This window comes from Piliocolobus tephrosceles, chromosome 13 (assembly GCF_002776525.5).
Source record: "Piliocolobus tephrosceles isolate RC106 chromosome 13, ASM277652v3, whole genome shotgun sequence".
Classification (NCBI taxonomy): domain Eukaryota; kingdom Metazoa; phylum Chordata; class Mammalia; order Primates; family Cercopithecidae; genus Piliocolobus; species Piliocolobus tephrosceles.
The window spans coordinates 21,191,848-21,214,926 of NC_045446.1; the positions used below are offsets into that span (position 1 = coordinate 21,191,848).

Here is a 23,079-nt window from a genome sequence, read left to right on the forward strand (position 1 = left end):
GCAACAAACGAGCTTGCTGTTCTCAAAATATATCTGATAAAACTGGAGTTTGTGGGACTTCAGCTGCGTAAAGAACAGAGAGGTCACAGATATGTCTGGTGTAAGAAATTAGACTTTGCTTCTAAGAAATTACACAGTCTGTGCTAGAACTAAACCCTTCAAGTTCCACGAGCCATTATCTGAGATGATCAGTGTCTGATTGCATCCTAGGAAAGTCCACAGAAATGCTGTCTTCAGTGGAATCTTGTCCCAAGGGGCATGCCCAACTTACATGATGCATCCCAACGCTGTCTGTGAAACTTACTTGGATGAATGTTAAGACCAGTACTTACCTGAGGGCCATGGCTTTGTGGCTTAGATGATGCTTCCTTTGCCAGGAAGTTCAATTATATACTAAACTCTGAACATGTGCTGACTGTATGTCTTTCCTGGTTAAATGCATTCTTCTAATAAGTTCATCAAGTATAAAACCTAGTGATGATGGATTGTTTTGTTCTCCCCTCACCTTGCTGCTGGAAGAAAGATAAAGCCAATGTAGGGCTTGGGACAATCAGATCCAGAGTTAAAGTTGGGCTTCACAGCTGCCCAAATTAGCCAGGTTCTAAAGAAAAATCACGCGACCGACCTATTTTGCTCATAAACGATTTTATTTTGTTTTCTCAGTATGTGCCCTTGAAGATTCCAAAATGTTGGAGTTTCTGATTCTCCTGGGACCAAAGGTAAAAGTATTGCATGGAAACACTCAACCTTGGCTCATTACTCTCCTGAGGAGCGAAGTCGGGGGGCCTCAGAGAGAGGGAGCTGACACTCACACCTTATTCCAAGATGGGTAACACAGGGAACAAGGAATTAGTAAAACATAGACTCAGTCTGTAGAGGGCTTCAAATATACATATTCTATATATATAAACCTGTTATATAGGATTTCAACTTATTGGTTTCCTTGTGATTTGTAATTAAAGTACAAATGATAAAGATGTTGCACACTGCTGATTTCCCCTTCTCAGCCCCCCTCCCTCCCCAACATAAATAACATTACAAAGGTCAGCTGATCCTAAGAATTTTTGTTGTTGTAAATATTTTGTTTTAAAATTCATATTCCCCTTCCTCCCCTGCAAACTACCTCTGAGAGTTTGTAACATAGCAGCATGGAACGTACGAGACTGGGGACAGCATGGAGGTCTAACGGAGAGAGCGCAGGACGTTGCTTCTCACCGACGGGCACCAGATGGGCTTCTGCATTTCCACTGACAACAGAGGCTACGACAGGAAGCAGAGAATGAGCAATGCGGCTTCGTCCTCCTCCAAAGAGGAGGCTAGCTGGACCACTGAGAAAAGCCCTAAAGGCAGTGAGGTTTTTGGAGACAGAGCACAGCTCCAGAAATGTCTTGGCTCAGTATTTACACAATATCTTGAAGCTGCACTTTCCTTTTAAGAAATGTGTGTTTCTGAAGGTGCCTCTTCTGAGGCTGGTTGGGGGAAAGGAGAAACTTAAAAACAAACCAATTCCCGCATATGTAAAAGTCCTGTTATAAGTCTTAGTTATTTTCACACACATCATTAATAGTAGATACTGACAATGATTGGTTTCTTTTTTCTTTTTTTTTTTGAGAGCATGAGTAAAGAGAAAGAGAGAAAGAAGAAGTGCACTAAGGAGAGCGCCGTCCCTTCTTCAGCATTAAGTGACACTGGATGGTCTGGATTCGGTTCTTGGCTGGGACAAACTCGGGCTGAAGCTTCAATGTGGATTCATACCACACCAGTGCTTTTTCAAATTCTTCCTGTGAGGGTCAAGGAGACAAACGTGAGGGGATGGCATCACCAGGCTAAATATATACTGTGACCTCTTGTTTTCTCAAGAAGTACCTCTGTGCTAGGGACAACCCTGCAGCGTTTGCTCAATGGATCTAAGTCTCTGTGGAAAAGTCTGAGGTTCCTCTGGGAGGAAACAGCTGCCTTCATCCCCGAGGTATAACATCACAAAGGAAACTACGGCAGAGCCCAAGAACAAAAGGAAAAGGGGTAGAGCAGCTTTTACAAACCCAACGACAGTCATAATTGTGGTAATAATAAGACCTAACAGTCCTGAGTGCCTGAAATGTGTCAGACACTGTGCTAGGTGCTTCATGAAATCCTTCCATTTAATCCTCACAGAAACCTCTAGAACCATGCCTGACAAATGCCCATTATGCATCTGCCTAAATTTTCTAATGTAGAAATTGCCCAGAGTGAAGTGGTTCACAGCAAAGTGTGGTGCAATCTCTACTGCCATGGTGGCTACTATGACGGCATCATTCCAGAGCTTGACGTTGTGCAAGATGTTGGCCAGGCTAATGTAGCTAGAAACACGGAAACTAAGTCAGGTATCTCAATTGGACTCGTACATTTTGAAGAGTTTTAAAATTCTCTTTAACATTTAAAAACGCCAACAAAAATCCCTGCCATATTGAAGGTTAATCTTTTACTTAGAGCTACACTCTTAAAGAAGAGCCCAAATCAACTGGTTTAATGACTTCTGGCCAAATGAGAGACACAAGTCCTAATTCACAGTAGCAAACTTCACATTTACTGGGGGCAACAACAGATTCTTCAATTTAAGAAGCAGACGGAAATCTGCATATTCGGCAATACCTCCCTGGCAAAATACTTCTCGCCTCTGAAGTCAAGGAAGCTGGCAGCCCGGGGCTGCTCACTCTGTAAGTCATTGCTGAGAGCATCTTGGGAACAGCCCTATGTGTGATGCCACATTTTAGATGAAAGTGAACGGCATGATTCTCATGCTAAACTGGGTTATGACAGCTTTGAGGGGGTCCCCCTGGGATTTTCAGTTCTGAAATCAGTTCTTGTTTCTGATCAGAAGGAGGGATCTGGATGACTTTGCCATTTTCTCTCTAAATGGTATTCCATGAAACTAGTGGAATTTCATCATTCATTAACTACTTGGTGAGCACCTACCATGTGCCAAAAACACTGTGAGGCACTGGGAACAGGGAGGTGAAAAGGAGTCTTGTCCCCAACGAGCCCATAGGCTAGAGGGAAAGACAAATCCTTAAACAAAAAATTATAAAACAAGGTGAAAATCCAGCAAGAAAAATACGCACAGGGTGTCATGAGTGCGACGACAGGTACCTTAGCCCAACCTGGAAGCCACAGAGTATGTGTGTGTCTACATGGCGTGTTAGGAGAGGTTTTCTGTGGTGTCTGCAGGAAATTGTAGGTAAATCTGACTCTGCTGTTGGTGTTCAACTCATGTTGAGGAACTACGTAGTTGCAAATACTTAGAAGAATTTCATGTATTATTTTTCTAAACACCTCTCAAACCCTTATCCATAAAATATAACACTTTTTTTTTTTGGAGCTAGCAATTTTAGACAAGTTTATAGGAGACTGGTGGGCAATGACATATTCAAAGAGGTTTTGAAATCAAAGATGTGCTACTGTTTGGCAGACTTGGTACATTCTGCTCACACCCCCATCTCACCATTGCCACGTAGACATTGCCCAGAGTGAAATGGTTCACAGCAAAGTGTGGTGCGATCTCTACTGCCATGGTGGCTACTATGACGGCGTCATTCCAGAGCTTGGCATTGTGCAAGATGTTGGCCAGGCTAATCAGGGGCACATCCTGGGAGAAGAAGGAGAATGGTGAGAAGGGAAAACTGGGTTTTGAGCTTTCATTCTTGTTTTTGGTGATCATAAAGAACATAGTCGGTGCTTCCTGGTGAATGATTAGAATAATGCCACTCAAAGCGTTTCTCTGCTGTTTGCTACTGGTCTGTGATAGATAAGATGCTTGTACCAGAATATCAATCAATTCCGTCTTTCATTGGCGGAGTCTTGCTTCAAAAACCAAACACAACAAAATGTCAGCTGAAGTAAACAATCTGCTGAATAATGTAGTTGGTTTCTTCTGGTGAAGCTCCTTGTCTCATTACAGACTGCTAATAAAAAGTCTGTGTACTGTCCACAGACCACACTTGGAGTCATGCTGTCAGAAAGCCAAAATAATTTCTGCAAGAACCATCATATCATTAGGGGTTGGCAAACTGAGGCCTAGTCTAGTCTGCTGCCTATTTTAAAAAAAGTTTTACTGGGACACAATCATTCCCAGTCCTCTATGTATTTCTGTGGCAGTTTTCATACTATAATGCTAGAATTAAGTAGGTGCACCAGAGGCTGTCTGGCCTCCAGAGTCTAAGTGTTTTATTCTCTTGCCCTTTTCAGGAAGTTTGCTGACTCTTAGAGGTAGAGCCTCAGCCCTTCCCTATTGCCTAACAGTAGAGAGTACAAAATGATGGATGGAACAAGTAGCAATATTGTTGCAATACTGTTATCATCACAAATATCATTCCCTTTAAGTGCCTTACCTGAGCAATGCTACCTGTATCACGCCATATTGGGTTCTATAGCAGACACAGAAGAAACAGAAAAAAAGGACCCATCTTTGTGACAGCCATAGAATGCATGACCCTAGATGAGCTCATTGAAGTTCAATAAGGTGCCCAAATTCACAAAGCTAGTAAGAGGTAGAGCTGTGTTTAAAACTCAGCAATGCCTGGCAGTGAATCCTGTGTTCCTTCCATCATTCCATACACTGCCTTCATGAGCAAAGAAGACACCAGCCACGTCTTTAAAAAGTGTAAGATCTGGATTAATGCAGAACTCAGAACACATGGATACAAATGTGCTGATAAAAACTATACTTGCTCGCCCATCAGAACAACAACTGGTCTTCTGGAAAAGTTTGGTGTCACACAGGGTTAGCTGGTTTGTTTTTTGTTTTGTTTTGTTTTTGTGGGAACAGTAGAAGTCAGACAAGGATCAGGGACAGACCAACGCATGTGAAGAAATGGAAATTCACTTCTATCTCTGTGCTTGGAAGCAAGCTCAAGCCAAGAGGATGAGCAAAACAAGTCTAAGAGGTCACCAGGCCCCTGAGGACAAGCTAAACTCAGATTGACTTCTATGTGTCAGCCCACTTAGGCCAGGGCATTTGCTATATGTTGGGTGGCTCTGAACACAGCAGAAAGGGGACTCAATGCAGTAGTATCTTACAGTGATCTGGAAGGCCTTCCCCACGTTCTAACCTGCTGAGGCTGGGGAGGCACGCAGCAGGGATAGTTCACAGGCTTGCAGGGGCACCTGCCCAGTCAGAAGGTCTCCTGCCCCATTCTCTCCTTGTAACATGTCCTCACTGGCTGAGCATGAGGGAGGCTGGTTGAAAGGGCAGAATAAACCATGGGGAATGGAAAGGACCAAGGGGCAGAAATTCCCACCTTCTGAGTCCCACTCACCTTCATCTGGTGTGGTGCATAGTGCAGAGCCTGGCGGAGGCAGTCGATTGCCTTCTTTCCTTGGCCTTTCACCCTCCAGTAGAGGGCTGCCATGCTGGAGAGGACCCAGGACGTCTGGTTCTGCAAAGGAATGTTAGCTAAGGCTGGTGTCCTTTCAAGAACATACTCATTTATTACCAAGATTAAGTTCAGTAACACAAGTCATGACCATTCAACTGAGTATTTACTAAGTGCTGGCACTCTGCATAGCACTTTCTGTTCCTCCTGTCCTTCATTAACCCTTAGAACAATCCTGTGAGCTTGATACTACTATTACAGCCCTTCTATAAATGAGAAAACTATGACTCAGAGAGGTTAAGTGTCTTGCCCAAGTTCACTCAACTACTGAATAGCAGAACTATATCTCATATCTATGTTCTGTTTTATTTAACTTTCTGAATAGGTAGCACATTCACATGTTTTAAAAACCACAAAGTATACAAAGTTATACCGTGAAGTCTACCTCCCATCCTTGTCTCTACGGTAGACAAGTAAACGCTATTTTTAGTTTCTTACGTTTCCTTCTAGAATTTCTTCCCCTCCCCCCTTCCCTCCCTCTCCCCTCCCCCTCCCCTTCCCCCTCTTCCCTTCCCCTCCTCTCCTTTCCTTTCTTTTTTCTTTTTCTTTTTCTGAGACTGAGTCTCTCTGTCGCCCAGGCTGGAGTGCAGTGGCATGATCTCAGCTCACTGCAACCCTCATGTACTGGGTTCAAGTGATTCTTCTGTCTCAGCCTCCCAAGTAGCTGGGATTACAGGTGTGCACCATCGCGCCTAATTTTTGTATTTTTAGTAGAGACAGAATTTCGCCATGTTGGCCAGGCTGGTCTTGAACTCACGACCTCAGGTGATCCACATGCTTTGGCCTCCCAAAGTGCTGGGATTACATGAGCCACCACGCCTGGCTGGATTATAACAATTTAATCTCCGGCCAGAAATATGTAAGTATCACCATTTCCTTATAGCCCCATCACAGAGTTTGTTACTATACTCTTAGGCCTCTGCCAATCTGATGGGTGAGAAATGTGGTTTTAATCTGCATTTCCCTTCTTATGAGTGGAGCTGACCATTCTTTCATATTTGTTAGCCTTTTGTACATCTTTTCTGTAAACTATCTGCTTTTATATTTTAATTGTTCTGTGAGGCTTTTGTTTTGTCTGTTGGTAAAAAGTTCTTTATATTTTAGGGAGATCATCCTTGCCTATGATTTACAGATACGTTTCCTGAGTTTGAAGTCTGTCTTTCAACTTATGGTACACAAATGATGCAGATTTTGATTGCTACAGAATTTGTTTTTTTCATGATCTTCAATGACTTCTGGATTTTCCAGTTGTAGTTAGGAAGTCCTATCTCATTCCAAGGATGTCAAGAAATTTTACTGGGCCAGGCTTGGTGGCTCACAGCTGCAATGTTAGTGCACTGGGAGGCCAAGGCAAGAGGAGATCAGCCTGGGCACCACAGCAAGATCCTGTCTCTACAAAAAATAAAACATTTAGCTGGGCATGATGCTGTGCATCTGTAGTCTCAACTACTCAGGAGGCTGAGGCAGGAGGATCACTTGAGCCCAGGAGTTTGAGGTTACAGTGAGCTATGATCACACCACTCAATGCACTTTAGCCTGGGGGAGACAGAGTGAGACTCTGTCTCTTAAAAAGCAAAAGAAATAAAATATTTTACCATTTCCCCTATAGAATTTTTATAATTTCATTTTCTACATTTAAATATTTGATCCATTTGAAATTTAATCTGCTATAAGGTAAAAGATATGGCTCCAACTTAATTTTTCTCCAGATAGCTACTAATTTGTCTCAAAATTTAATTAATAATTCACCTCTCTCCCCAGTGAGATACTACCTTTACTATAGATAAAACTACAGTATTTAATTTAGGCAGAATTTTAAATTTAAATCTAACTTTGGAGTTTTAAAATCTATTTCATTTGCAACTTTTGGTTGATGATCTCTGACTCCCAGCCATTACAGAAGAGGCACTCAGAAGACATAACTGCTTGTCTGATTTCTGTTTTCAATAACATTTTTGTTAATTTTAGAATTCTACATTGTCAGGGTGTATAATATTTACCTTCTGACCTATCACCCTATGCCTCACCTTTGTTTTAGTATTGGTTTTACAGCTGAATATAATCAGTGATCACTGACATTACTTTTGTGTGTTTTTCCCAATCATATCCTGGTTGGCTAAAGCTCATCTTCTAATAGTTTCCTCAAGAAGGGCTCATGGGAACAATATTCTTTGAGATCACTGCTGTGGGTTGAACTATGTTCCCCCAAATTTCATATTTTTAAGTCCCAATCCCCTGTACCTCAGAATGTAACTGTATTTGGAGGTCTTTAATGCAGTGATTAAGTTAAAATAAGTCTATCAGAGTGGGGCCCTAACTCTAAATGACTGGATTTGTATGAAGGAGTTAGAAGAGGAGAGACACACCAGGGTCCTATGTGCACAGAGGGACAACCATGTGAAGAGGCAGCATGAGGCCAACTGCAAGCCAAAGAGAGAGGTCTCAGGGGAAACCAACCCTGCCAGCACTTTGATCCCAGGCTTCCAGCCTCCAGACCTGTGAAATAAATTTCTGCTGTTGAAGCCACCCTGTCTGTGGTATTGTATTCTAATGGCCCTAGCAAACTCATACACTCATATATGTTGAAAACTTTCTGTCAGAGCTAAAAGACAGCTTGGTTGGATTTAAAACCACAGCTTATTTTTTCTTCAAATAATGTATTGGCATTTCTCTATTGCCTCTTGGTGTGGAATGCTGCTGAGAGAAATCTGAAGCTAGCCCGGCTTGTTTCTCCTTGTTAAGTGACTTGTTCCTCCTTGTTAAGTGACTTGTTCTTTTTGACTGGTATTCTAAAAGGATTTTAAATAAAATGATCTTAGGCCGGGTGTGGTGGCTCACACCTGTAATCTCAGCACTTTGGGAGGCCGAGGCAGGCGGATCACTTGAGGTCAGGAGTTCGAAACCAGCCTGGCCAACATGGTGAAAACTCATCTCTACTCAAAATACAACATTAGCCGGGCGTGGTGGCAGCTGCCTGTAATCCCAGCTACTCAGGAAGCTGAGGCAGGAGAATCACTTGAACCTGGGAGGAGGAGTTTGCAGTGAACCAAGATTGCACCACTACACTCCAGCCTGGGTGACAGAGTGAGATTCTGTCTCAAAAACAAAACAAAAAAAAGATACTTATTTAATGCTAATATGTGACACACAAAAGAACATAAATCATTAAGTACACGTATAATATATAATTTCTTCTTTTTTCTGAGGCAGCTCTTGCTCTGTCCCCCAGGCTGGAGTGCAGTGGTGTGATCATAGCTCACTGCAGCCTTGAACTCCTGGGTTCAAATGATCTTCCTGTCTCAGCCTCCCACCTCAGCCTCCTGAGCAGCTGGGACTACAGGCATGCACCACCATGCTTGGCTAAGTTTTAGGTTTTTTGTAGAGATGTGATCTTGCCATGTTGCCCAGGCTGGTCTTGAACTCCTGGGCTAAAGTGATCCTCCTGCCTCAGTCTCCCAAAGTGTTAGGATTATCGGAATGCGCCACGGTGCCAAGTAAATATAAAATTATATAACATAGTTAAATAGTAAGTATATAACTATGCAAAACATATTCATGCTGTAAAACATACAATAATGAATATTCCAGAAATGACCACCTTACTGAAAAATGAACTTGTATTTACCGATGTGTTCTTACACCATTCCATCCTCACCCACTATTCTAAATGTTATCTTTAGTATTCCACTTCACCTTTTAAACATAGTTCTATCTCTGACATACATGTATACTTGATTCAACAATATACATTAGTTTACTTCTTCCTGCACTTTATGAAAATGGTACAGTAGTTCCTCCTACTTCATATTCCAAGACCCATAGTGGATGCCTGAAACCATGGATAGCATCTATCCATGGTTTTATATCTACTATGTTTTTTTCAATCTGATAACTGAGAGGCAGGGAGCATCTACAGTGTGGATACACTGGGTAAAGGGATGATTCACATCCCGTGTGGACCGAGCCCAAAAGCAGGTGATTTCATCATGCTACTCAGGATGGTGGGCAACTTAAAAACTTATAAATTTTTTTTTTTTGAATTTTCCATTTAATATTTTTGGACCATGATCGACTGTGGATAACTGAAACCGTGGAAAATGAAGCCACAAATAAGGGGGGGGACTATGGCATACTGTATGTAGACTTGTCGAACTTGGGGCTTTTTATTCAACATTATATTTCTAAGATTCATTCATGTTGTATTTATTCAATTCCCTGCTACACAATTAAATGCTCATTAAGTTGAATACACTACATGGTATTTATTCATTTTCTGTAGATGGGCATTTAGATTGCTTCCTGTTTGTCTCCTGTTATAGTCTAGACTAGATACTGAAAAGTAGAATTTCTGGGCCACAGGATATGCATATGTTCAAAAAAAAAAAAACAAAAAAAACCCCAAGAGATTGCCAAATTGTCTTCCAGAGGCGCTACGCCAACTTACAACCCCATTAGCATTGCTTAAAAGGACCTCTTGATCCATATCCTTCTTAACCCTAGGTATTATTGGTGAGGGGAACACGGCATCTTCCTGTGGTATTACTTTGCATTTCCTGATTACTAGTCAGATTGAGAATTGTTTCTCATGTTTATTCATCACACAGATCACTTCTGTGAAATGCCTGTTAATATCTTTAATGTATTTTTCTATTTTATTACTTTTCATAAATTTATATGTTTCACATATTAATCTTTTGTAGATTAAATGTGTTACACATGTTTTCTCTCTGGCCTGCCTCTCTTTAATTAAAAAAATTAAACTTTAATATACTTGAATTCATTAACATTTTATTTTATAGTTATTTTGTGTCTTCTTTAAGAAGAAAACTTTCCTTACTCCATAGCCAGAAAGGTCATCTCCTATATTTTACTCTAATTTTTAACAATTTGTATTTGATACTTGAGTCCTTAATTCATGTGGAATTGAATTTTTGTGTCAGATATGAAGATTGAAATTAACTTAAGCAATTGCCCCAGTACTATTTCTTGAATAGTCCCTTCTCTTCCCACCAATTTTCAATATTACTTTTTAGATATATCACAGTTCTGATGTCAGAGCAGAGGTCCCTAACATTTTTGGCACCAGGGACTGGTTTCATGGAAGACAAATTTTCCATGGATGGGGTAGGGGGTGGTTTCTGGATGATTTGAGTACATTACATTTATCGTGCCCTTTATTTCTATTATTATTACATTGTGAAATAATTATACAACTCACCATAATGTAGAATCAGTGGGAGCCCTGAGCTTGTTTTCCTTCAACTAGATAGTCCCATCTGGGAGTGATGGGAGACAGTGACAGATCATCAGGCATTAGATTCTCATAAGGAACTTGTGTGCAACCTAGATCCCTTGCATGTGCAGTTCACAATAGGGTTTGCATTTCTATGAGAATCTAATGCAGAGGAGGCGGAGCTCAGGCAGTAATGCGAACGATGGGGAGTGGCTGTAAATACAGATGAAGTTCACCTGCCACACACCTCCTGCTGTGTAGCCCCATTCCTAACAGGCCACAGACCGGTACCCATCTGTGGGGAGCTGGACCCCTGTATTAGAGTCTATCTTTGGGCTTGCTATTTAGTCTTCCTAGCCGTTTTTATTTATGCTTGAGCAAATAGCATAATGTCTTGTTTTATTAAAAAAAGTAAGGCAACTCTCACTTTATTTTTCTTTTCAAGAGTGTCAGGTCTATTCTTCTTGCTTTACCTTTCCATATAAAGACCTGCTTTTCAAGTGCCATAAAAAAACCCTGCTGATACTTTGATTATAATAGCATTGACTCTATAAATCAAATTGGGGAAAACTGACATGTTTATAACATGTGTCTTCTTATCCATGAACATTATATATCTGTTTATTTAGGTTTAAAATGCTTTTTGATAAAGTTATATCTCTTGCTGCACACAACTCTTGATAATTTTTGTAAGATTTATTGACTTTATATTTTTATAATGAGGTATATTTTTCAAAATTACATTTTTAAGTTTTGTGCTACTGTACAGAAATGCAACTTTTTATTTATTGAGTTTATAGGAAGCCACTTTGAGAAATACATTATTTCTAAAAAACTATTTGTGGAGTCTTCGGGGTTTACTATACAGATAATCATATCATTTCTGAATGATATTTTGTTTTTTCTTCTTTATACTTATGCCATTTCTTTCTTTCTTTTTTTGAGATGGAATCTCGCTCTGTTGACCAGGCCGGGGTACACTGATGCAATCTCAGCTCACCGCAACCTCTGCCTCCGGGTTCAGGTGATTCTTCTGCCTCAGCCTCGTGAATAGCTGGGATTACAGGCCTGCACCACCACATTGGCTAATTTTTGCACCTTTAGTAGGGAGGGGGTTTCACCATGTTGACCAGGCTGGTCTCGAACTCAAGTGATCTGCCCACTTCGGCCTCCCAAAATGCTGGGATTACAGGCGTGAGCCACTGCGCCCAGCCTAATTTATTTTTATTTTTATTTTTTTTTGAGACGGAGTCTTGCTCTGTCGCCCGGGCTGGAGTGCTGTGGCCCGATCTCAGCTCACTGCAAGCTCCGCCTCCCGGGTTTACGCCACTCTCCTGCCTCAGCCTCCGTAGTAGCTGGGACTACAGGCGCCCGCCACCTTGCCCGGCTAGTTTTTTGCATTTTTAGTAGAGACGGGGTTTCACCTTGTCAGCCAGGATGGTCTCGATCTCCTGACCTCGTGATCCACCCGTCTCGGCCTCCCAAAGTGCTGGGATTACAAGCGTGAGCCACCGCGCCCGGCCCTAATTTATTTTTATTGATTTACTATACTTGCTAGGAGTTTCAGTACAAGGTTGAAAAGAACCGGTGATTCTTTTTCCTGATTTCACGGAATTATTTTTCATATTTCCTCATTAAGAATCATCTTTGAAGTAGATGTGTTGTTGATTATTTTCACCACATTAAGGAAGTTACTAAGTTTTACACCATATATGGGTATTAATTATATCAAATGCAATCTACTGATATGATTTCATAGTTTTTTTCCTTTAATGTGGTGACTCAAATTTTATGTTTTCCTGGAGTTAGACCATTTTCAGTATTTCTGGGATAAACCCAACTTGGTCAAGGTATATCTTTTTTTAAAGAAATGTGCTGCTGGATTCAGTCTGCGAACATTCTGCTTATGATTTTGATACCTAAGTTCACGAGTGAGATTAGTGCTAACTTAAAAATTATATATGACAACATATATAAATATATATAATTTTTCTTTCTCATAATGTCTGATTTTGTTGTAAAGGTTATACCTGTCTCAAGGAATTAACTAATGTCTGGAAATCTGTTTATATTAGGATGAGGTATTTCTCAAAAGTTTGTAGAATTCACACTTGCAAAATCAACAGACCTTGTTGTATTCTTTGTGAGATTTTAAAAAAACTTACTACTTAAATTTATTTGAGAATTATAAGATCCTTCAGGTTTTCTTTTTGTTCTTGAATCAGTTTAAGTCCATTACATTTTTCTAATGTACATTTCTACTTTTTTTCAAATTTATTGGCATAAAGTTGCAATTATATGCTTTTCTTATCTCTTAATTTGATATAAACGTAGTTTTGTTTCACCCTTTTCCTTGACATTGAGTATTTGTACTTTCTTTTTATCTTACTTTTGCCAGAAGTTTATTTTACTACTTGTTTCAAAGAAACAACTTTTGGATTGTTCATCTTCTCTATTGTATCTTTGTTTTCTATTTCATTGATTTCTACATCTAGTAACAGAACTTAGGAATACACAAATCAAAAGCTTACAGCACTAAAATCAGATCTAAGCAAATTCATAATTACTAATATAGTTGAATATTTTAGCCTCTCAATAACTTATAGAAGACCAAAAAAATCATTAAAACATAAACAATACTATCATGAACTTAACCTAACTGATACTTCTAAAATGCTCTACCTAACAAAAGCAGAAGACAATATTCCTTTCTAGTGCACATGAAACATTAACCAAGATAGGCCATATTCTGGCCCATAAAACAAGTCTGAATTAAGCTGAAAAGAATTCAAATCATATGAAGTATGTTCATTTACTACAATAGAATTAAACTAGCTATCAATTAAAGAAAGATATCTAGAAAACACCCAAACAGTTGGAAACTAAACATCATACTCCTAAATAACTCATGGGTCAAAAAAATCACAAGGAAAATTATAAAGTACTTTGAATTGAATGAAAATGAAAATATGACAATTAAATTTGTCATAAATTTACAGGAAACTTTTAGCACTGAACATCTACATTAGAAAAGAAGACAGGGATCAAGTCAATAATACAAGCTTACATTAAAACCCTAAAAAAAAAAAAAACTATTAAAAACCTAAAAAATGCAAAGCAAATTAAATCCTAAGCAAACAGAAGACAAGGAAATTACATAGATAAGAGCAGACATAAATGAAAGAGAAAACAAAAAGATGGTGAGAAGTCAGTGGATCCTCAAACTGATTATTTAAGAGTAAAATTGGCCAAGCATGGTGGCTGTAATCCCAGCACTTTGGGAGGTCACGGTGGGTGGATCGCTGGAGCTCAGGAGTTTTGAGATCGGCCTGGGCAACATCGTGAAACCTCGTCTCTACTAAAAATACAAAAAATTAGCCAGGCGTGGGGGTACATGCCTGTAATCCCAGCTACTCAGAAGGCCGAGGCATGATAATCGCTTGAATCCAGGAGGCAGAGGCTGCACTGAGCTGAGATCACACCGCTGCACTCCAGCCTGGGCAACAGAGTGAGACTCTGTCCCCCCATTCCCCAACAAAAAAAGTCAATAAAATTCATAAACTTCTAGTGAGTCTGATCAGAAAAAAAAGAGAGAAGATACAAAGTACCAATATTGGGATTAAGAGAGGGTCCATTATCACAGACCCTACAGATAGTAAAAGGATAAGAAAATAATATGAAGAACTTTACGCCAATAAAGTAAACAATGTAAATGAAATGAACAAGTCCCTTGAAAGACACAATTGCCAAAGATCACCAGAGAAGAAAGAGATAATTTGAATAGCCCTATATCTATTAAAGATATTAGAGCTATAATTAAAAACCTCCCACAAAGAGAACTCTAGGACCAGATGGCTTCACTGGCAAATTCTACCAAATATTTAAGGAATTCTCTACAGACTTTTTCAGAAAACTAAAGTGAAGGAAACACCTCCAACTCATTAAACAAGGTCATTATTATCCTGATACCAAAACTTCACAAAAACATTGTAATAAAAAAAACCACAGACCAATATCCCTCATGAACATAAACACAGGTACAAACTGACTGACTTATCCATAATGGAGGGTGCTTATATCGACAGATTTGCAATTTCTAACTGTAGATCTATCTTTCGTTTGCTTTACATATTTTGAGGGTATTTTATTGAATATGTATAAGTTTAGAACTGGTATATCTTTCTGGTGAATTAAACATTTTCTCATTATGTAGTCATTCTCTCTACTCCTAATAATTTTTGTTTTGAAATATATCTTGTTCATATAACTATGCCTACCTCCTTTTTATTAATTTGTACCTGGTATTTCTTTTCCAACTTTTTAACATTTCTATTATGTTTTAGGTGTAGTCATAAAAATATGCAGTTCCTTTATAAGTTTTCCAATTTGACATTATTGTCAATGCTATATTAGAGATCATTTTTTATTTGTCCAGATTCTTGAATCTTTTTTTTTTGCATTTTCTTGTATTGATTTTTTTTGGCTCATCCTCTTCTTACTTCATTATTTTATCCTCATAGGTTTTAGATTTGTGCATTCTTTTAATGATACCCTTACATTTTACTGTAAAAATTTAACAAAGTCTAAACAAACTATTTGCTATTTTGTAGTTCTACTATAATGTATGTAGGTATGGATTCCTTTTTATTTTCCAGCTTGGAATACATGGTACTTCCTAAGTCTGTTGATTCATTTGTCCCCTTGTCTCTATAATATTCCAGGTAAATTTTTTATGAAGCTTGCAATTCACTATTTAATTATGTCTAATTCATGTAACCCATCAACTGCATATCTGACTTACACAATTTATTTTAGTTTAAGATGTGCTAATTTGCCTTTTAAATTTACCTACTCATTTCTGATGCTATTTGTTTTCTCATATTTGTAATCACATCATTTAAATGTTTTATAATGAAACATTTCAAGTATATACAAAAATAAAGGAACTACTTTTTTTTTTTTTTTTTTTTTTTGAGGTGGAGTCTTGCTCTGTCACCTAGGCTGGAGTGTAGTGGTGCAATCTTGGCTCATTGTAACCTATACCTCCCGGATTCAAGCTATTCTCCTGCCTCAGCCTCCAGAGTAGCTGGGATTACAGGCGTGAGCCATCACACCTTGCTAATTTTTTGTATTCTTAGTAGAGACGGGGTTTCACGATGTTGACTAGGCTAGTCTCCAACTCCTGACCTTGTGATCCACTCACTTCAGCCTCCCAAAGCCCTGGTATTACAGGCATGAGCCACCACGCCAGGCCTGGAACTACTCTTTTTAAAGTTGCACTTCTGGCTGGGTGCAGTGGCTCACACCTGTAATCTCAGTAATTTGGGAAGCCAAGGTGGGATGACTGCTTGAGGCCAGGACTTTGAGACCAATCCGGGCAACATAGCGAGACTACATGTTCATGAAAAAAATTTAAAAATTGGCTTGGTATGGTCCATGCCTGTCATCCTAACTACTTGGGGGGTTGGAGGATGGGGCGGAGAGGACGTGGCAGGAGAATCACTTGAGCACAGGAGTTTGAGGCTGCAGGGAGCTATGACTGTGTCACTGTACTCTCACCTGGGTGACAGATGGAGACCCTGTCCCTTTAAATTACATACATAAATAAACAAAACAATATAATGAACCCTCACGTGCTCATCATTCAGCTTCAACACTTATCAACTCATGGCCAATGTTGTTTCATCTATACCCTTGTCCATGTTAATGTGAAGCAAATTCTAGATTTCATATAATTTCACCAGTAAATTCTTTAATGTGTGCCTCTAAAAGATAAAAACTCACGTTTAGAACATAAGCTTATCTACATTATGCCTAAAGGAGTGAAAATGATTCTTTAATATTATCAAGTATTCAGTTGTTGTTCCTATGTCCCCCAAGTGTCTTACAAAAGCTTCGTTTTGCTTTTACAATTTGAATCACAATCTAAATGAGCTCCATACATTGTAATTGGCTGCTTTCTCCTTAAATCTGTTGTGATCTCTGGAGTCCATCTTCATTAGTTTTTTTCTTTACAAATTTATTTTTGTAGAAGAAATAGGGTTATCTGTCCTGTAGGTTTCCAGCATTAGACTCTGCTACTGCATCCTCATGGTACCATTTAACATGCTCCTTTGTTCCCTGTTATTTCTTGTAAATTGTAATTAGAGAAGTGACTGGTTTAGATTTAACTTTTGGGGGAAAAGTAGGGACAAAACTATTTTATAGGTAGTGGTGTGTACTTCTAATGACACGTACTTACTGTCTGGGTGTCTCTATTTGAGATGTTAGTAGCCAGTGACGATCACTGCCAAAATTCATTAAGGGTTACAAAACTGTAATATTCTAATGTTATCACTTTCAGTTTATTAATTGGAATATTCCTAGAGAGACTTTTCCTCATCAGTTACCCCCTCAAAAAAAAACTAATTTAGAAAAGGAAGGATACATGCTTTTTACTTTTAATTATATCTACATTGAAAAAAAAAAACTATTCCCATTTGATATGGTTTGGCTGTGTCCCCACCCATATCTCAACTTGAATTGTATTTCCCAGAATTCCCATGTGTTGTAGGACGGATCCAGGAGGAAGCAACTGAATCATAGAGGCTGGTCTTTCCCATGCTATTCTCGTGATAGTGAATAAGTCTCATGAGATCTGATAAGTTTATCAGGGGTTTCCGCTTTTGCTTCTTCCTCATTTTTCTCTTGCCACCGCCTTGTAAGAAGTGTCTTTTGCCTCCTGCCATGATTCTGAGGCCTCCCCAGCCATGTGGAACTGTAAGACCAATTAAAGCTCTTTTTGTCCCCGGTTTCAGGTATGTCTTTATCAGTAGCATGAAAACAAGATAATACAGTAAATTGGTACCAGTAGAGTGGGGCACTGCTGAAAAGATACCTGAAAATGTGGAAGCGACTTTCGAACTGGGTAACAGGCAGAGATTAGAACAGTTTGAAGGGCTCAGAAGAAGACAGGAAAATGTGGGAAAGTTTGGAATTTCCTAGAGACTTGTGGTGTAGCTTTGCCGAAAATGCTGGTAGCAATAAGGACAATAAAATTCAGGCTGAGGTGGTCTCAGATGCAGATGAGGAACTTGTTGGGAACTGGAGCAAAGGTGACTCTTACGTTTTAGAAAAGAGACTGGTGGTATTTTACCCCTGCCTAGAGATTTGTGGAACTTTGAACTTGAGAGAGGTGATTTAGGATATCTGGTGGAAGAAATTTCTAAGCAGCAAAGCATTCAAAAGGTGATTTGGGTGCTGTTAAATGCATTCAGTTTTATAAGGGAAACAGAACATAAAAGTTTAGAAAATTTGCAGCCTGACTATGTGATAGAAAAGAAAAACCCATTTTCTGGGGAGAAATTCAAGCCAGCTGCAGAAATCTGTATAAGTAGCAAGTAGCCTAATGTTAATCCCTGAGACCAAGGGGAAGATGTCTCCAGGCCATGTCAGGGAACTTCACGGCAGCCCCTCCCATCACAGGCCCAGAGGCCCAGGAGGAAAAAGTGGTTTTGTGGTCTGGGTCCAGGGTCCCTGTGCTGTGTGTAGCCTAGGGACTTGGTGCCTTCTGTCCCAGCCACACCAGCCGTGGCTGAAAGGGGGCTGACATATAGCTTGGGCTGTGGCTTCAGAGAGTGGAAGCCCCAAGCCTTGGCAGCTTCCATGTGGTGTTGAGCCTGCAGGTGCACAGAATCAAGAATTGAAGTTTGGGAACCCCCACATAGATTTCAGAAGATGTATGTAGGTCCAATTAAACCTCTTTTTGCTCCCAGTTTCAGGTATGTCTTCATCAGCAGCAAGAAAATGAATTAATACACCATGCATTCTCCAAGGTACAATTATCATTGCAAATTCAGTAGTTTAATTGTACGTGATGCATTTCATTCACTGCAGTTATTATCCTCCTGTTGCTCAAACTGTCTTATGTTTGGCCAACGGGAGCTTATTCAAATTCATTCCAAATTCTTTTGATACAACCTTTGTTGTCATTGCCAGCTTCCTTGCTTTCCCAGACTTGGTAGAAGCTTTTTCTCCAAAGAATACTGGCTCAAATACATGGTAGAAGCTATTTGTCCAAGGAATACTGGTTCACCTAGATTGTGACCTTTAGGTACCATTTTCCACTAAAATGGAAGCTAAAGTCCACAATCTAGAGACTAAAGGTGCTTATTAATACTGGACCTGTCATTACCTCTAGTTTTTTCAGCAAATAAAACTAGGACGTTTGTATTTTAAAAATGATAAACACATCAGAATTTGTACCAATATCCCAATTCAGGACCACAGGTGTTAACATCATCATTCTCACATCTGTATCTCCTTTCATCTCTACCGAAAATTCCAAAAAAGAACTCATTCATTTCACAATACATACACTTAGAATCTCAGAAGAACACCATCAATATCATTAACAACATTATTGAAAATAGTACAGGTTGAGTATACATAATCTGAAAATCTCAAATTTGATATGCTCCAAATTTGATATGCTCCAAAATCCGAAACTTTTTGAGCACCAACATGATAACCGAAATGCTCATTGGAACATTTTGGACTTTCACATTTGGAATGCTCAAGCAGAATAATGCAAATATTCAAACATCCAAAAATATCTGAAATTGAGGCCGGGTGTGGTGGCTCACACCTGTAATCCCAGCACTTTTGGAAGTAGAGGTGGGTGGACTGCTTGAGTCCAGGAGTCTGGGCAACATAGGAAAGACCTTGTCTCTATTTAAAAAAATTTAAAAGTTAGCCAGGCATGGTGGCACATACCTATAGTCCCAGCTGCTTGGGAGGCTGAGGAGGAAGAACTGCTTGAATCTGGGAGTCGCGGCTGTAGTGAGTGGTGATCACTCCACACTCACACCTTTAGCCTGGGCGACTGCTTTCCTTATAAAACTGAATGCCTTTAACAGCACCCACGACACCTCTTGAATGCTTTGCTGCTTAGAAATTTCTTCCACCACATACCCTAAATCATCTCTCTTAAGTTAAAAAAAAATCTGAAATTCAAAACACTTCTGGTCCCAAGCATCTTGGATAAAGGGTAATCAATCTGTAGAAGGTTTTCTTTGGTTCTTAGGGTAAATCTCATTAGGGATGTATAGTCAAATACAGTTGACCCTTGAACAACACAGGTTTGAACTGTGCAGGTTCACTTATACATGGATTTTTTTAAAAAAAAGTTACACCAAGCGTGCTTGCCTCTCTTGCCTCCCCTTCCATCTCCTTCACGTCTTGTGCCTCTAATACCCCAGAAACAGCAAGACCAACCCCTCCTCTTCCCTTCCTACTCCTCAGCCTACTTAACATGAAGATGGTGAGAATGAAGACCTTCAAGATGATCCACTTCCACTTAATGAATAGTAAATATATTTTCTCTTCCTTATGATTTTCTTAATTTTATTTTCTATAGATTATAAGAATACAATATAAAATACATATATAAAATATGTATTAAATGACAGTTTATGTTATCATAAGGCTGTCAGTCAATAGTGGGCTATTAAGTTTTTGAGGAGTCAAAAGTTATATGTGGATTTTAAACTGTGTAGGGAGTTGGCACCCCTAACTTCCATGTTGTTCAAGGGTCAGCTGTAATTGTGTTTTAAAGTCACTTGGAATAATTCTTCTTGATAATTCCCCTTGGTATGGTTACACTACCAACTGAATACATGGGCTCATTTAATTTTAAGTAGAAACTGCTTTATTAAAAATTTTGTGTAATTGTGCAAAATATTTACTGAGTTTCAAAGTCAAATTGAAAAAAATAATGTAGATTCAAGGAACCTAGCTTCATTCCTTGTCCCCTCTACCCTATTTTCTTTCCTCTATGGAAAACCATTTAAAAATATTTTTAAGATTTAGTCTTCCATTTTAAAATATCTTTTTCTCTACATATATTCACTCTTCCCTTGCCATTTTTTAAAAAAGCGAAATAGTATCCTAAAATATTATTTTTTTCCACTTTTTCTCCTCCACTTGACATCCTGGAGATTTTGTTTCATTGAAATGGTCCTTGTTCTTTCTGACAGCTGTAGAAGCCTCCACTGTGTGGAAGCCTCCACTGTGTGGATGTTCACACATAATGTACATCCATGGGGAACTTTTCATTTAATCACTCCACTACTGCTGGGCATTTGGGTTGTTCCAATTTGCTACAATTCAGGTTACAATAAACAGCCTCATTCATAAGTAGTTTTGTTTTAATGTTTTTGCCAATGTATTTTTGGGAACAGTTACTAAAAGCAGAATTGCTGGCTAAAATGGTAAATGAATGTATAATTTTGCTAGATATAGTCAATTTCTTCCCTGTAATATCATCCATTTCACTTTTTTTTTTTTTTTTTTGAGACAAGAGTCTCACTCTGTTGCCCAGGCTGAAGTGCAGTGGCGCAATATTGGCTCACTGAAACCTCCGCCTCCCGGTTCAAGTGATTCTCCTGCCTCAGCCTCTCAAGTAGCTGGGATTACAGATGCCTACCACCACACCCGGCTAATTATTTTTTTTTTATTTTTAGTGAAGACAGGGTTTCACCATATTAGCCAGGCTGGTTTTGAACTCCTGACCTCAAGTGATCGGCCTGCCTCGGCCTCCCAAAGTGCTAAGATTACAGGCGTGAGCCACCGCACCTGGCCCATTTCACACTTTCATTAGCAATGTATGGCAGTGTGTTTCCCCACAGTCTAAGAGGTTTTGTCTTATCAAACTTCTGAATTTTTTCCAGTGTGATGGGTGACAAATATCTCAATGTAGTGTGGTTTTGATTTGTTCTTTTTCCAGCTTTTTGAGATAGAAGCATAGATCACTGACTTTCATCTCTTCTCCTCTGTTTTAAACTAATATATCAATTTAGGATATAAACTTTCCTCAAGTATTGCTCTAACTGCATCCCACATGTGCTGATATACCCTATCTTTTATACTGTATCATACATTTCAAAATATTTTCTAATTCCCTTTGTGTTTTCACTGACCCATGGATTATTTAGAGGTGTACTGCTTAATGTTACCAAAATAGCTAAAGATTTTTTTTTTTTCTTTTTAGATGGAGTCTCGCTCTGTTGCTCAGGCTGGAGTGCAGTGGAGCGATCACAGATCACTGCAACCTCCGCTTCCCAGGTTCAAGCGATTCTCCTGCCTCAGCCTCCCAAATAGCTGCGATTACAGGCAAACACCACTACGCCTAGCTAATTTTTGTATTTTTAGTAGAGAAGGGGTTTCACCATGTTGGTCAGGCTAATCTTGATCTCCTGACCTCAGGTGATCCACAGGCCTTGGCCTCCCAAAGTGCTGGGATTACAGGCTTGAGCCACTGCGCCCAGCCTGGAGATTTTCTATCTATTCTTTTGTTTCTGATCTTTTTTTTTTTTTAGCTTAATTCCACTATGGTCAGAAAACATACTGTAAATGTTTTAAATGTGTTAAAATTTAACTGAGGCTTAATTTATGACTCAGGTTATGATCAAGATGGTAAATGATACGCCTTTTTAAAAATGAGTAGTTTGTCATAGTTGAAATCAACTTATAGAAATGTCAGTTAGGTCAAGTTTGTTTTTTAGTAAGATGATTTATATTTTTACTGATTTTTTGTCTGCTTAATTCTATTACCTATTGAGAGGTATGCTAATTTCCACTAAGACTGCAGAGTCATGTTTAATACTTGTTATATAACTTAACATTATGCTATTAGTTACATATAAATTTACAATTTTCTATATCCCTAGTGGACTAATCATTTTATCATTATGAAATGTCTGTCTTTAACCGTAGTAATGCTTCTTACCTTAAATTCCACATTGTCTGATATTAGTATAGCTACACCAACTTTGTTTTTACTAGTATTTGCATGATATATCTTTTTTCTTTTCTGAAATAGGGCCTCACTTTGACACCCAGGCTGGAGGGAAATGGTACAATCATAGCGCACTGCAGCCTCAAACTCCTAGGCTCAGGATTCTCCTGCCTCAGCCTCTGGAGTAGGTACGCTACTATGCTTGGCTAGGTTGGTTTGTTTGCTTTTTTCAGTAGAGATGGTCTCACTGTGTTGTTCAGGCTGGTCCCAAACTCCTGGTCTCAAGCAATCCTCCTGTCTTGGCTTCCCAAAATGCTGGGATTATAGGCATGATCCACTGTGCCTGGCTGATACATCTTTTTAAAATGTGTTTAATTTCAACTGTTGCATATTTATATTAAAAAGCACATAATTTGGTTCATATCTGAAAACCCAGTTGATAATGTCAGTACTCTCCGTGGAGTACTTAGTCCTTTTATATTTATTCCAATCACTGATATATTAGGTTTATCTGTCATTTTACTATTTGCCTTCTGTTTCGCACATTCCTTTTGTCCTCCTTTGTCTCTTTTTAAAAATTAATCAAATGTTTATTATTTTCCTTTAATTATACATGTTTTGCTATTCTTTAAGTGGTTAGCCTAAAGATTGCAACTTGC

At 39.1% G+C, this 23,079-nt stretch overlaps 1 protein-coding gene across 1 annotated transcript in view; it reads right to left on the minus strand.

Annotated features, from left to right (window-relative positions):
• Positions 1 to 628: 628 nt before the first annotated feature.
• Positions 629 to 23,079, minus strand: part of TTC17 (tetratricopeptide repeat domain 17) — a 149,007-nt gene continuing 126,556 nt past the window's right edge. Inside the window, exons 23-25 of the mRNA XM_023215819.1 lie at positions 5,295 to 5,414; positions 3,482 to 3,625; positions 629 to 1,781 (exon numbers count right to left, since the gene is read on the minus strand). Of these exons, the coding sequence (XP_023071587.1) occupies positions 1,650 to 1,781; positions 3,482 to 3,625; positions 5,295 to 5,414 (396 nt within the window). The 3' untranslated portion in view covers positions 629 to 1,649. The remainder of the gene's footprint in view (positions 1,782 to 3,481; positions 3,626 to 5,294; positions 5,415 to 23,079) is intronic.